The sequence below is a fragment of the Aristolochia californica genome, unplaced genomic scaffold (genome assembly GCF_029961685.1).
Source record: "Aristolochia californica isolate CCGP_79_NKW_82.1479 unplaced genomic scaffold, dmAriCali1.0.hap1 SCAF_9, whole genome shotgun sequence".
NCBI classification, from domain to species: Eukaryota; Viridiplantae; Streptophyta; class Magnoliopsida; order Piperales; family Aristolochiaceae; genus Aristolochia; species Aristolochia californica.
The window spans coordinates 588,666-604,989 of NW_027182290.1; the positions used below are offsets into that span (position 1 = coordinate 588,666).

Genomic DNA, 16,324 nt, shown 5'->3' on the forward strand with positions numbered 1-16,324 from the left:
ATCTCCCTCAGCTTTTATATTGGTTTTCAGCAGAAGACTGCAGATGGGGTTTGGTGGAGACAAGCTAGTTAATGTTTAAAAATCTAATTTCAGGTGGATGATGAAGAAGTGATTTATTTGATCATGATTATGTCCTGGGAAAAAATAAGTTTCCTTCTATAAGGTTGCCACTTTGTTACATTAAGGCCCTCTTAGTGCGCTTACCCCGGGTAAAAATAGCCAAAAGTCGTTAGTGTACAAATGTATTTCACTTTTCCCTGTTTTAGGCATAATGGGAGGGAATGAGAATTAAGAGGGGTCGACCTCTGAATTCACTTTCCCTCCCTCAATTACATCAGATTCGGGATGTCAGAAAAGAAGGCTCTGTCGAACAAAGGTTTCAGAGAATTTTTTTTTTCTCGCTCGTGACCGACCTTTGGCGATCTCAATTGCCCTCTGTGCGACCTGTATTCGGCACTCGACTCCCATCCTCTTGCCATCCCCAACACCGATGATCTTCAGCGACATCTCTCCCCTCTCTCTAACCTCTCTCGCGACCGTCGACGATTTCAATCGCCCCCTCTGCAACCTCTCCCCATCGCTTGACTCTCTTCCTCTCGCCGTCCCCAGCACCGACGCCCTTCGGCAATATCTCTCCCCCCTCTGCAACCTCTTCGGATCCTCCCTCACTCGCGACCGTCAGCGATTTTAATCGCCCCTCTGCGACCTCTTTGGCTCGATTCAGAAGAAAGTAGCATAAAAATTTCTTCCTGTTCATCGATGGTTAATTGGTCTTGTAGGTCTTTGTTTAGAGCATTAGCTATTAAAAATCATTATTAGTATTTAATAAAAACAATATATTTTACATAGTTAAGTATGTCTCTAATTTACAATAACCTGGTCCTCGTCCATGGTTGGCTTGACTAAACAGGGAATAAGGAGTTTCGCTATGGTAACTTATGTTTACTATATAAGTACTGATGCTTCATTTGCCATGAAAATGAGTGTGTTTGTAGTAGAGAATATTGTGAAGATAACAATGGAAGTGAAAATGAAGACAATGATAATAGTGATGATGTTGAGGATGATGTAGATACTCAAAGAAATACTCAGAGGAAGTTCACAGTACAATCTGCAAGAGCATCATATTATCGAGATGTTTTAGCAATTCAGATGTGGCAAAATTATTGATTATTATATTTTAATACCACTAAATATTTTTTGTGTTATACTTTTGTATGAACAGATATATTTTTTTTATATTAAAAAGGTGATTGAGTTATATTTGTATTATTTTTATTTTTATTATTATGATGTTTGTGTAGTACGATATTTGTATAATTATTTCATATTTAGATATTAAAAAATTAAAATTTGATTACAAATTTAATAATATAAAAATAAACATTTGTTTAATTATTATATTTAATATATTTTATTTAATAAATAATATATCTGTACTTTACACCACACTTAACATTGTGCACACTAACACAAATAAGTACTTTACATTACACTTTTCATTACGCACACTAACACAAACAAGTATTTTACATTCCATCTCACTTTCCCTAGGGAAAGTACTTTACATTTAATCTCACTTTCCCCCTGCACTTATATTGTGCACTAACCCCCCCTAAGTTACATTTAAAAGACTGTAATTCATATTTGTTGATCATTATAAACTCATTTAGCTTGGAAGTGGATTGAACTATTTGAACAGCCACGGTCAACATCAATCTTGAAGGGTAGGCAAATCCTATTAATGTGCCCAGTGATGGATCCCATCTCAAAAGCAACATATACATTCATATTTTGGATATGATTTTTTTTTTTAATTGTAATGTTTTCAGTTGGCAAACTTTTTATTCAATATTTTGATTTTTTTTGTTTGATTGTACTATTTGAAAATGTTTTTAATATCAAATTATGATAATATATAATATTTTATTTCTATGATAATTGTAAGTGTGCACCATCTTATACTTAATAGTATCCTGATATGGGTAATACTAAAATTTACTCATACTACTATAAGTATTTAACTCAACATCATGATTACATAATTAAGTAACATAAGTTCTATGTTAACAAAGGGTAGCATAAAATAATTTGGATTGGTCTCACCGGCCTAAGATACTTGAAGTAGGAAATTAAGATCAAGCGAGCAAAACATGTTCTAAATTTCTAATAAACTCATGAATTCTTAGCTAAACTTTCAAACCCTCAACTGCAAGCAAGAGGGAAGAGAGTCACTTGACCTGCATCAATTGTAGGAATGTAGTTAGTTTATTTTGTTACATTTCCGTGCATCCTTTTAGAGGAGAAGAGGCCTTGTTTCCTTTTTGACATAGGACCTTTCTCTAGTTTAGTACTTTCACTCGATATGCACAAACATTTTTGTGTATGTATTATAAAGTTGATCTAATTGTTGGATATAGGTCTCCTTGATTAGCTAGAGGCTTGAACTTGTGGCGCTATTATATAACATGTTAGAGGGGAACTTTTATCTCGCATATGTTGATGGTCCAACATAACATGTCACAAAGGAAACCTTTATCTTGCATAAATTGATGGGGCAAGGACAGGTTGGGTTTACTGGAATGGGGTGACGAGTCGGATATACAAGGATGGGTCAAATAATTCGTGGATGTGTTGGGTCCCGCGAGTCCCGCAATCAAACGGGTCAGAAAATCTCATTCACCGTTAAGCTAATGAAATTGCTTAATCGTCTTTTTCTAAGATAGGACTGTGCACTCTCAAACACGTGGTTCCAACGGTCGCGTACCGTCTGGCTTCAATAATCGAGAGCATCCGATTACTAAAATAAGAATTGAATAAAGACTAACGCAAAGTGGCCAGCTGCCTCCCATATTTTGTCCTTTTCTGACAAGGACCAACACGTGGCAACCTTTCGCAACCTCGTGAAAATCCCAGTCAAGATCCAGGTTAGTGGAACTCCGAAACTGTTCTTGGTAGTCTCCAGTTCCATCCCCCCTCCATCAATCGTCACTGACAAATTACAGAACACCTAATTGAATGTAGAATCGTAGATCACCGGTGACGAATATTCACACACATATCGTTTCTCGAATTCGCTTACTATAAGAACTAAATCTTTTGTTATTTGCTCTCATCCATCGAATTGCAGAGGATTATGTAGATATGAAAGGTTTTACAACAAGTAAATCGAAGAATATAATTTATTCATCTACATAAGAATCATCATCCTCACAAATGAAATGTCATAAGAATATCAACATCCAGAACCAAAAAAAGGACCAAAAGAAACGAAAAGCAGCAAAAACAAGAGAGGTAAATCAAAGAAAATAAAAACCTAAAATGAATGAAGATCCGATGAGAAAGCTCAAGTACTCCATCAGCTCAGATCTAAAACAACATGGCAGCAACGAAGATGCCAGATCCAGCAACCAGGACTCTACTCAAGGCGTAACTAACAGCGCCGTTGGAGCCACCATCGGCAGGTGATCCGGATGGACCGGGAGGAGTTGCGCCAGGAGGAGAAGAGGCGCCAGGGGAGGACGAAGGGGGAGCCGAAGGAGAGGAGGCTGGAGGACTGGTGGTCGGGGTAGGGGAGGAGGCTGGAGGAGTGGTGGTCGGGGTAGGAGCCGGAGCGGGAGTATTGGAAGGAGTGGGAGCTGGTGTGGACGGAGATGGAGCCGGCACGGGCGTAGGAGGCTTGGATGGAGCGGGTGAAACGGTGGGGGGAGCGGTCGGGGAGGCACCGGGGGCCTGAGCAAGAGATTGCCCGGCAACGAGTGCGAGTACAAAAAGAACGGAGGCGAATACGGAGGCAGCCATTGCTTTTTTCCCGTAACGCCGAGAGATCTGTGCTTAGGGTTTGATGGGAAGAAAGCAGCAGTACCGCGGGTTTTTATAGAGAGAGACAACGAAGAAAGTCGGTTAAGCTTCCAGCCTCTGAAGCGGTTTAAAGAAAGAAATTAAAAAATAAAAAGAAAGCGGCCAACTAAGAGGAATGGCGGTGTATGGCTTCTTCTGGGAAGCTTTCGCTCAAGGCTTCTTCCCCTTTCCTTTTCTCAGCGTTTGGTACGATTTCGGTTCTCGATCGCTTTCTCTGCTTACTCTCGCCGCGGGGGAGGCAATTTTATATTGCCGACTTTGTCCTCTCAGACGACCGTTTCTTCGTGGAATTATTATTACCGGATTGGCGTTTTGCCCTTGTCTTGGGCCCACTTCTCGCTGGGACCCACTCCCACTATTTCATGTCTCTCACAGTTTTAATAAACCTTCTTATATCAGGAAATTCTTATGTTATTTTTGAAAGAACAGTGGGACCAGCAGCGGACGGGCCCACAATCGGAGTTAAAAGAGAAGAGGTCAAAGGGAGACTTACACATAGACAGCATTGTTGTCCCACCAGTTTATGAGAGAGATGAGTCAGGTGTAAGGTTTGTATATCTTAAAAAAAAAAAAAGATTTTTTGGTGTGGGTCCTGGGGTACACGTGTTCGTGATCAAAAGCCACTGAAATGATTAATCGGTACCATTTTATTAAAACCTTAAGCTTTCCATTTTCTAAAATCATGGCTACCGAAATGGTTCACCAAATCTCTATTGAAAAGCCTTCACCTGACTCGGGAACTGACTCAGGGAGTTTAATGAGTCCTGGTGTAGGTCTGAACTTTCACTTTTGCGGGAATTTATTGCAACTCAATCAAATCATCTCAGTTGAGAATCAGCCAAGTACACTGGATGCTCATGGGTGTCATCTTCTGATTAACTGCTGATGGTCTCTAGCTGGAAATGCTCTTTGCTGCTCCAAAACAAACCAATTAATGAATTGAGAAAGGCCATTTATTCTCTTTGATGGTTGAAGATGCTTCGGAAATAAGAAAAAACCCAGGCAACAGGCCTGGTGACAGGCCAGAAGCCACTCTGGTATTTCGTCATACAGAACGTGGACACCAATTATTGGCAACTACTCGTCGCTTGCCTGTTTCTCTCGTATTCTCTCTGTCATCTTGTCGTTTTAAAAGAACAAAAGCATCCAGAAACCAACACGAGAACGTGAAGAGATTACACAATAAATTTCACAACGTTTCTCACCACCCTCTTCGGATTAAACAAACTGTTGCCGTTCTTCGAACTTTGCTAGCACCAGCTGTGTGATTCGGGTTTCTTAATGAAGTCACAACGGCTGTTTGGTGAATTGAAAAAGAAAAACTTGAGTGGGTCGTTTCGCCTTTCTTTCTGGTAAAAGCAAAGGGAAAGAGGCGTGTCTTTTGGTAAACGACAGACTCCGGCCTGTCTCTCGCAATTTCATTGGCGGTAGGGTCAAAAGAAAAGTTCAAACGGCCGTGTCTGCTTGAGAAGGTGGAGACTTTTTGGGGCAAATGGAGGAATTCTAATACAAGTAAGCGCGTGGGACGGCGATGGAGCCTTCAAGTTGAAAACGGGGATCAATTTCATGTTTATTTTTGGTTTTTTGTTTAATCAATTTTTGTTGTAATATATTTTTTATTTTTTAAATCTTTTTACTCTTTTTTATTTTTTCTTTTCTTTTCCTTTTATTTTTCTTTCTCTCCTTATTTTCCCCTCCTTTTTATTTTTCTTATTTCATTTTCCACTTTTTTTAATTTTTTCTTTTCCTCCCCTTCTTTATTCCATCCCCCCTTTGTTTGTTCTTTCGGGGAGGGGGAAAATTAAATTAAAATAATGTTATTTCAGTTTAAAGTAAGTTAAATTATGTAATATAATTAAATAATATTATTGGAGTAAATGAGGGAATGACAATTCATTATTTATAAAAATAGATACTTATACATAGTTCAAGGCCTATAGCAATGATCAATTATTTTGTGGGTATCCTTAAATATTATAAATTATTTAATTATAAAAAATTTCCTTTTATTTTGTTTACCTTACAATATTAAGTTTGTTAATGTTTTGTGTTATATTTTTTTAAAGAAAGAAATTTGATATTAATATGCATAGTGATGCAACGGTACAAGCTGTCATGTATACTATATCAGACTGCCACACATGCCTAGTACAGCAAGCGTGATGAATAATTTAGGAAATAACTATGAAAATAAGATGAAGTCCATCGAGGATAAGATGTATTGGTTCTTGCAATAAATACAAACTCAGAGTAATCCACCTTTAGATCCTCCGATAAGTAGTGTACAATTGTTTTATATATAATTTGTATATAATTCTTGTTATATACTTTTTATTTTATATTCAATTTATTATTTATTATAATTTCATTACTTTTATATGAAATAATAAATAAATATCAACTTTAAAGAAAATCTAAAAAAATAATTATTTATATTTTCCCATTGCGTTGGCAAAGATGCAATTCTCCAATTTATTATGGACTGGATTTGGATTCAACCCATTCGAAGTATACAAAAATGTTCAAATTCATCTTTTATGGATCCAGTCGCTTGAGTATAGGCCAAATTGGCTCTAAGGCCAAAGCGTCCGTATATGTGGGTCTAATGTCAGGTGACGACTGCTTATTATTTATATAGAGCCATTAATTATCTTTTTTCTTAAGTAAAAAAATACCTCAAGTTTCATCTTAATCAGTCATCGTTCATGGATAAATACGGTATAAAGTAAACAATTAGAAGATGCTCCAAGTGTGAATTATTTCTAACAAAATCTTCCCTTGGCGATAGATGGTTTTACGATCCATGTATGCCTATGAACAACCTTGGATCTATCATCGACATTCATCATCGAAATCACATATCCAAGTGTATTAGAAGATAGGCTCAAACCCATAAAACTAAGGAAAATTCATATATCCAATAGATATATAAGATATGTTCAAGGCCCATAGATCAAGGAGAAGGCCTATAGGCCCACATACATTGATGGCAGAATGGTAAATAAAGGGTCATCTCATAGAGATAACATTGATGTAATTAAGCTAAAGTTTTAGGATTAAAACCTTAAACTCTAAGTTTAGGGGTATTATTGTAATATAGTAATTTCATAAAGCTATAAATAGAGCTTCAGGGGGAGGGTTAGGAGAATAAAGTCCATAACCCTTCTTCATCCTATTTTTTCCCAATGAGTTTTGTTTTTTTTATCAAAGCTTTAATTTTCAAGACTCCCATTATGGTTTTTCAGGTTTCTCTCTCCTTCGATTTTTTTACCATAGTTGTTGAATATTAGTTTTTAGATTTGTTGCATTTTTCACCCATATGTTTTTTACTTCTTCCAATTACCAGTATGTTACATCAAAATTTCTATTTTTTATTTTTCCCGGTTCATCTTTTTCTCCATTGGGGTGGTGATTAGTGTTGAAAAAAAAAAAAAAACAAAAGGTTAACATGGCGTGATGTTGTGGGCCGAAGAGGGGAACTATGGAGACCGTGGGCCCAATACCCGCCTCGTTTGTTTCCGAGCAGAGTCGGAGTCCGACTCCGGCTTCGACTCCACCACCGTGTCCATTGCTTCCCCGACATTGCTTCCCGTCAGTGAGTCCATATTGGCAGTGGGTCGAACACCGGCAAACCGGTGTACGGGCTCAAAAACGGCGCCGAAGACGACACTTTCTCACGGCGAGGAAGTCGTTGAGCGTTGCTCTGTTGAGGTTTACAATCCAAGATATCTTTTCGTTCTCCGTTTTGGAGTTGGAAGACGACTGCCGAGCTTCTTGAGTGCCAACACTGAGTTGCCCTTTCTGAGTTCTGTTTCCACCGAGAATCCATTACAGCGTCCGGGAAGAAGATGTACTGTTGCTGCGTTTTTTTTTTTCGTCATTCTCTGTTCGGCTGCTTGGCCAAAGAAGAAGAAACACCAGGCAGCGTAAAGGGAAGCCACGTCGAAGACGGAGACTAATTCGCTGTCTCTCTGAGAATTATACACACTGCTGGCGCCGCTAAGCTTCCCAAGCGCCAGCTATGGCTTGCTGTTTTTCGGAAGTTGTCGTCGTCCCGCTGATGTCTCTTATTTCGGAAAGTTTCCGTTTCCGTTTCGTCTTGAAGATTTCTCTGAGGGATTGCTGTTATTCGGAAAATTTTCTTCCGAAGAAGAGCTCTGTTTCCATTGGCGAGAGGAAGACGACGACGCACTGTTGAAATATTTCATGTTTCCTAAGTTAGGAAACATGAAATAATCACCGAAGGGTTCAGCAACCCGGACTCGCCCGAGTCAACTCGGAGCAGCGAGCCAGTGTACTAGCAACCCGAGGTACTGTTTTTGCACCATCACGATGAGTCAACACAGTCGGGGTCAACCTGACCCGGGCCACTTAATTTCTACCTCGGTATACGTGCCCAAGATTTAGGCGTGTCTCGGTAATTTTTTTTTCTCTGGCTGGATTATTATTTTTTAAGAATTGATAGATTATTCCTTGGTCAGCATATTATTTAAAACAAATATATGCATTGGATTATTTCATGGATTATTTTGGGTTGTGTTAAATGGGCCCGAGCCCATTTCAGCTACTGTTATTGTATCTCTTTTGATGAGACATTATTATTGAAGAAGAGGTAGCCTCATACCATTATTTATTTGTTCCCGTAAAAAATATCAAAATTATTTGTGGTTGGGAGTCAATGACGGAGAAACTTTATCCCCGTAAAAAATATCAATTTTTTATGGTTGGGAGTCAATGACGGAGGAACTTCATCCCCGTAAAAAGTATCCAAATTATTTGTAGTTGGGAGTCCATGACGGAGGAACTTCATCCCCGTCAAAAATATCAATTTTTGAGTGGTTGGAAGTCCATGAAAGAGGAACTTCATCCCCATAAAAATATTAAATTTTTGTGGTTGGAAGTCCATGTTGGAGGAACTTATTATTATATTTATGTTACTTTCCCCCATTAACATCATATATTACTCTATCACTTGAGAATCGTTGTCCTATGGAGGGTCACGGTGGTGGAGGTGGACACTTCAGAGTAATGTCTTAGCGGCTAGGAGTGATTTACTATCACTTATATTATACCAGTTGGGCCTCATGAATGAGAGCACGAGCGAGAGGGGGAGTGTGGAAAGTTGAAGGCATATTATACAAAAAAAAATTTTATACATCATTTGTAGCAAGCTGAGAGTTCTTCTCTCACCCCCAGCTTGAGGGGGAGTGTTGGAAGACATGACCCAAGCTTACACGACCAAGGAAGGCTTACATATCCAAGTGTATTAGAAGATGGGCCAAAACCTATAATACCAAGGAAGACCCATGGATCCAAGAGAAATAGAAAATGGGCTCAAGGCCCATAGATCAAGGAGAAGGCCCATAGGCTCACAAACATTGATAGCAGAATGATAAATAAAGGGTTATCTCATAGAGATAACATTGATGTAATTAAGTTAAAGTTCCAGGGTTAAAACCCTAAACCGTAAACCCTAAGTTCAGGGGTATTATTGTAATATAGTAGTTTCATAAATCTATAAATAGAGCTTCATGGGGAGGGTAAGGAATAATCAATCCATAACCCTTCTTCCTCCTGTTTTCTCCTAATGGGTTTCTTTCCCTTTTTCTCCATGAGCTAAATTCATGGAGTCCTAAAAATCAACATGCTAGAAATGAAGGCAGAATCATAAAGTAAATTACAATGATACCTCTTCTTAGTTATCTTCCAATACTCATCTTAAGTTGGTGCACAAACATGACAAACACTCAGCTTGAAATATGTAATATCTAGTAATTTATTTGCAATATCAACAACCTGACTTTGAGAAGGAACATACTCAAGTCATATGACTCCATCTTGTAATTTTCTATAAAAAATGACAATCATTGTCGATGTGTTTTGTCCTTTCATGAAAGATCGTGTTAAATCTTGATGATCACATTGGAGTTTCATTGAAGTTTCTTTATTGAATCCAAGTTCTAAGAGATGAGACTTGATCCATATCATTAAACTTACTACTTTTGTCATGACTCTGTATTTTACTTCTGCATTGGATCTTACAATTACATTTTCCTTCTTGTTTTTCCAAGTTACTAGGTGACCTCCAACCAGTGTACAATAACTTGAGGCAAATTTCCTATCCTCTAAAGAGCTAGCCAAATCAACATCTATAAAACTTTCAATATCAACAAGACCATGACATTTTTATCAGAGACCTTATCTATGAATTTTTCTCAAGGACTAGAGGACTCTTTCCAAGCTTTGTGCCTTTATTGGTTGACAACATTAATTGCAAAGGAAATGTTAGGTCTGGGTGCAATAAATTTATTGGTTGACAACATTTACAACAAAGGAAATGTTAGGTCTGGGTACAATAAAATATATCGGTTTTTCTACCAAATTTTGGTATCTTCCCTCATTTAAATCTTCTCCAAAACCAACACATAATTTCACATGTGTTATAGGAGTATTTGCAGGATGATACCCCAACATTTATGTTTCTCTAAGTAGATCAAACAAATATTTCCTTTGCGATAAAACAATATCATACTTGTATTGTAACACTTCAATCCTCAGGAAGTATTTTACGAGTCCCAGGTCTTTTGTCTTGAGAATTGAGGAAGGGAGGTAAAAGAAAGAGAAGCAAGAAAGGGGCAACAACAAGAAGATAACTGATGAGATGATAAAGAAAATAGAAAAAAAATGAGATGTGGATGGCTGAATACAAGATCGAGGTTCTTTTCTAAGAGCAATGGGTTGAGTGCCATAGGGAGGACCAAACACAACCTAAGAAGAAGGAAAACTAACTTTAGGAGGATCTGGAGACTCTATAGGAGGGTGTTCAACCAATTGAGTAGAGGTTATTGAAGGTTGTTTTGTGTGTTTGTGTTCAATGGATCTTCCAATGGCACCAAAGGCTTGTGAATACCTGTAGAAGAAGATAACCTAGGTGGAGCACCACCTGCTAGATAATAACTTTGTTCCTTAAGAAAAGTAACATCAACTGTCACAAATACCTTTTTCAAGGAGGTATTATAACATACATATCATTTTTTTTAGTAAGAGGATAGACAAAGAAAATACACTTGATAGCGCAAGGAGCCAACTTGTTTGTGTGAAGAGATGCTTAATGAACAAAACAAGTACACCTAAATACTTTTAAAGGAAGAAGAAAAATATTATCATCAGAGAAAAGCATGGAGTATGGCGAAATGTTAATAAGGAATGAAGATGTCAATCAATTAATGAGTAAACATACAAAAAGACGAAGACGACGACAATAAAATTGAGACTAAGTCATACGTTGTGATAGGGCCTGAACAACTTTAAGTAGGTGCCTATTTTTTCTTTGAACTACATTTTCTTATGGAGTATAAATACACGATGTTTGATTAATAATGACATTCTCATTACAAAAGGTATGAAAATCACCATTCCTTGACATTGTCAAAATAAAGAATTTTCAGTTTAAAACTAAATTGAGTAGAAATCATGGCATAAAATAATTTAAATATGGATAAGACTTCAAATCTATATTTCCTAAAAAGACAACTATGTCACTCTTATATAGTCATTAACAGATACGATAAAATACCTTGATTGAAAAATATTTGAGACATTCATCGGCCCCCATAAGTGAACGAAAAAGAACAAGGAGTACCACCCTTATTTTCAGAACGAGGAGAAATTTTACTTTTAGTGTGTTTACTCGTGTGACATTTCAGAGGGCAACTTAGATAGGAGTTTAAAATATGGAATAGTGACTATAGAGAGGGTAAAGAAGGTTATGACAGACAGATGTCTGCAGTGCTTATTTTTACTTGGCTAAAAAATACCACGGACAAAAGAGTTGGCTGGCAGGGGTCCCCCGGCTGATCTGAGCTTCTTCCCTCTCACTGAACTTCGTTTTCAGCACATGTCAAAGAGAGAAACGACAATCTTCTACGTCCGCCATTTGCATCGGAAATTGGAGGGCCGTGTTGTGTTTCTCCTCCTCCGGCGTTGAAAACAGGAAGAAAATCCTAAGTCCACCTCCGTCACGTCTCCAGCTTCCAAAGGCAGAGTCGTATACGAGGAGATAACTAGCATTGTTATCAAGTGACTCAGCAGAAGCATGGCAAGAGAGATGAGACGCGATGGGGAACGAAACCTTGATCAAGCAATAATATATCTCACTCTATTCTGAGTTTCTCACAAAATTTTACTTTCACTTTCACGAGTAAAAAACAGTGTTCCCCCTGTCATTTTAATATAAAATATTTTAGAGATATTTAATAAAATACTGGATTAAAATCAAAATACCGAATTTCAACTTTGAGTGTCCATGCTGGAGTGGTCAACACTCCACGTCAGCAAAATTTATGCAACCTGTTACTCCGTCAGTGTCCTTTTCTCTTCGTCTTTCTGCCCGAAAGAAATCCCAGAAAAAACTCTCATGCGGCCAGCCTATTTACTTGTTTGGCCGAGTCTTCACTGGTGGCCAATTTTAGTTGTCTAATCTCGCGTAGGATGATTTGGGAATAGATGGGATTGTCAGGAGCCACTCAAAACAAGTGGCCTCTACTGTCACAGCTTCCAGCAGCTTATCTTGAATTTGATATTTGAATGAAATATTAAGTACCGTGTTTATGCTTTATTCAGATCAGAGACGTGCGCTTCTTTTCTTCAGTTCGCCGCCTCTCAGCGGAGGAAGGGTCCGGAGATGGAGAAGGGAGAGGGGAAGGTCCCTTTGCTGGGGGATGTCTATGCTGAAGAAGAAGAGGTTGGGCTGGTCAGAAGGGTTTCCATCGAGTCGAAGAAACTATGGAGGATTGTTGGCCCCGCTATTCTCAGCCGGATCGCCTTGTATACCATGAATGTTGTCACGCAGGCTTTCGCCGGACATTTGGGAGATCTGGAACTTGCATCCATCTCCATCGCTAACACTGTTGTCGTCGGATTCAGCTTTGGCCTTCTGGTAATCAAATATCCCACAATTATGCGTTGAAGATGAAGTATAACATAATTAATCTGGCCCGTATCGAACATCTTTTAGTTCATCGATTGTTTATCGATTTTCGCTACTGATGTTCTTCTTATCATCTTTTTGTTGTCGTCTCTAAATTGTTTCAGCTAGGAATGGCAAGCGCACTAGAGACTCTCTGCGGGCAAGCCTTCGGCGCGAAAAAGTACCACATGTTGGGAATTTACATGCAGAGATCATGGATAGTTCTATTTTGCGTCGCTGTTCTTCTCTTACCTATGTATTTCTTCGCCACCCCGATACTCAAACTGATCGGACAACCAGATGACATAGCTGAACAGGCCGGCCAGGTTTCCATTTGGTTGCTCCCTCTCCACTTCGCGTTTGTGTTCCAGTTTCCCCTACAGAGATTTCTCCAGTGCCAATTGAAGAACAACATCATTGCCTACGCCTCCGCTGCTTCACTTGTCATCAATATCTTCTTGAGCTGGTTATTCGTGCAGAAGTTTCATATGGGTCTTTTTGCGGCGGCTCTCATCCTTAACATTTCGTGGTGGATCGTGGTTTTCATAATGTTTGCTTACGCAATTGGTGGTTGGTGCCCGCTTACCTGGACTGGTTTCTCCATGGAAGCCTTCTATGGCCTCTGGGAGTTTGTCAAACTGTCCGCAGCTGCCGGTGTGATGCTCTGGTACTCGTTCTCTCTCTATCTCTGCTTCGATTCTCTCTACGGAGGAAGATCAAAGTTATCACCTCTTATTGATTATCAATTGTGCAGCTTAGAAAACTGGTATTACAGAGTCTTGATCTTATTGACTGGGAATCTCAAGAACGCTAAAGTTGCTGTTGACGCGCTCTCAATCTGGTTGGCTCCTGCTCCATCCCTCGTCTCTTTTAATTCTCCAAATATGAAATCCTTTTTTTTTCTCTCTAGAAAAGCACTGATTTTTGTCATTTTCAGCATGAATATAAACGGTTGGGAAATCATGATTCCACTCGCTTTCTTCGCTGGCACAGGGTACGTTCCTGCAACTTCATTCACCCATGATAATCAGCTTCAGAGAATCAGTCAACAGAAAAATTATTAATGAGATTTTTTTATTTAAAAAAATTATGCACCGGAATGTATCATCTGTTTTTTCTTTAACATGAGAATTCTGGGTGTTCGCATCGCGCCAAAGAGAAGAAGGAAAAAAAACAGCTTTCCTTCTCTTTTTTCTCTCTGCTCAGTGTCGAGTAGATATTCCCGGTGATTTCCACTGCGACAAGGAACTGCATAGGAAATTGGAACTCGGCATCACCTTCTCTTTTTTTTTTGTTCTCTATTGACTTGATTCCGAGTCTTCTGTAGTCATCGATAATGGCGAAGAGTTTAAAAGCAAGAGATGCTTTAGCAGCTCACGCTTGCAAAAGCTTGGTGGATCTGAGCTTAACTCTAGATCGTGAGAATTCTACATTTTTCTAATCGAAGCTTGTCGTGTTCACATTAACAATTGTCAACTTGCCGGAAATCCAAACGACTCGCAGTACGATCGAGATGCTTAAAGATATCGGTGTCGACGACATATTTTACTAATTTTTGCTGTGTCGTCGTGTTGATCGCTCCGCTTCCCCCGAACAAAAATCTTTCAAACTGCGGATAATTGATTTGTGTTTCATCTATGATAATGCAGGGTGCGCGTTGCAAACGAGCTAGGAGCAGGCAATGGGAAGGGAGCCAAATTCGCGACGATTGTATCAGTGAGTACTTCCATTGTGATAGGGCTCTTCTTTTGGGTCCTCATAGTGGCTCTTCACGATAAGTTCGCGCTCATCTTCACCACCAGCCCCATCATCATCGACGCAGTCAACAAGCTTGCTGTCCTTCTTGCTTTCACGATCCTTCTGAACAGCGTCCAGCCAATCCTCTCCGGTAAGCCTGATCTCAGCTCTCGCATGGACGTTTCAGAGACCAAATTAAAAGCAAATGAGAGTGAACTGGAGCTTCTGTATTAATGTTCTTTGCTGATCTTTTTCTTTACAGGCGTGGCAGTGGGTTCAGGGTGGCAAGCTCTAGTGGCTTACGTTAACATTGGAAGCTACTACTTGATCGGTGTCCCTCTTGGGATTTTCTTGGGTTGGATCTTCAAACTTGGAGTCTTGGTACGTGTTTTCCGCCTTTATTACCCATATCAGTCTAGAAAAAGTTGGATCTTCCCTCTCCTTCTGGCCACCAGGGTGCCAACATTGTCACCAAGGAGGTGGGTGATACAGGCCATTGCTGTGACGATGGTCACATGTAATTGTACAAATAGGGGTCGCATTGGTGGTTGAGCCAAACTCAAACTTTTAGGGTTTAGGCTTTATTTGAATGCTTCAAACTCGAGGTCGAGTTCGAGTTTAGCCTTAAGCCTAAAATTGGAATTGTGCTCGAACCCAAAATTTTTAACCAAGTTTGAGTTCGAGCTCTATCCATTAATCTATATTTAATCTATATTTAAAAATAAAAAAAATTACAAAAAATAAAGAAAATATTGTGATGAACTTAGTACTATTAGACTGTAAGTTATCGCAAAAAAGTTTAAGATTTCGCAATGGAGCATACTAATGTATAATAACCAACTTAATAAACCTAAAAGAAAGAGCAAATACCTCCACCAATAGTGTTTATTTCATTGATAAACAATAACATTAGATGTAGAGGGAACCAAAAGGGTAAACTATTTTTTAAGTTTAAGGTAAATAAGAACAATTATAAACCAACTAAAGAGGGAATTGACGAGAGTAAGGAATATTTTTCGTAAAAAAAAAATCTATACTCATGAATCGGCTCACGAACTAAAGAGTTTGAGATCGCCGGTTTGGCTTAATCCCAACCCTTTGTACAAAGAGAAAATGATCGGTCGGGTTTGATAACGTTTGTCAGTGGTCTGTAATTGTAGGGAATATGGGCTGGAATGATCGGTGGTACTGCCGTCCAAACAGCGATACTAGCGTATCTTACAATCAGTTGTGATTGGGAGAAAGAGGTAATATGTCCCATTTACACTAATGGAATTTCCGGTTCCTCCAGTTTGTATTGATCGAAGAGAGTTTCTATTTGTTCTTTTTGTTACAGGCCATGAAGGCTCAAATGCGTGTGGGCAAAGATGCAACGGTTCGATGAGAGCAACCATGACTTCAGTACCAGCCATTTGAGAACAAGTCTAGCGTTATCTTTATGTGGACAATGGAAAATTGGATTTGTTTGAGTGAAATTGGAAAATTCATTGGGACAAAGTAACCTTTTTTCCTTCTGTTTCCTTCTCCTTTTTCCCATTAGCGGAGGAGACAAAAATTAGAAAATAAGGACATAGGAAAAATGGAAAATTGCATTGCTCCTAGTCGAATTGAGAAATTCGTTGGGAGAAATTCTTTTTTCTTTTTTTTTCTTTTTTTTTTTTTTTTTTTTTTTTTTTTTACATTTTTTTACTATCTGCTAGACTGCTACCCTTTTTGACCTAACAACCAACAGGCAAAATGAGTTGACCACATAGCAAG

General features: G+C 38.8%; 2 protein-coding genes across 3 annotated transcripts; one reads left to right on the forward strand and one right to left on the reverse strand.

Moving 5' to 3' along the window:
- Positions 1-3,369: 3,369 nt before the first annotated feature.
- Positions 3,370-3,801, reverse strand: LOC137940102 (classical arabinogalactan protein 5-like). The gene has a single exon (XM_068785023.1). The coding sequence runs from the start codon at positions 3,799-3,801 to the stop codon at positions 3,370-3,372; it is 432 nt and encodes a 143-aa protein (XP_068641124.1).
- Positions 3,802-12,478: 8,677 nt separating this feature from the next.
- On the forward strand, positions 12,479-16,076 carry LOC137940631 (protein DETOXIFICATION 27-like). 2 transcript variants are annotated; one of them, XM_068785785.1, is made up of 8 exons: positions 12,479-12,799; positions 12,955-13,496; positions 13,584-13,670; positions 13,767-13,823; positions 14,479-14,717; positions 14,829-14,947; positions 15,727-15,813; positions 15,903-16,076. In XM_068785785.1, the coding sequence occupies exons 1-8, from the start codon at positions 12,545-12,547 to the stop codon at positions 15,948-15,950; spliced, it is 1,434 nt and encodes a 477-aa protein (XP_068641886.1). In that variant the 5' UTR covers positions 12,479-12,544; the 3' UTR covers positions 15,951-16,076. The 2 variants fall into 2 exon arrangements, with proteins under 2 accessions (XP_068641886.1, XP_068641885.1); XM_068785784.1 differs by having other exon boundaries at positions 13,584-13,823.
- The last annotated feature ends 248 nt before the right edge of the window (positions 16,077-16,324 follow it).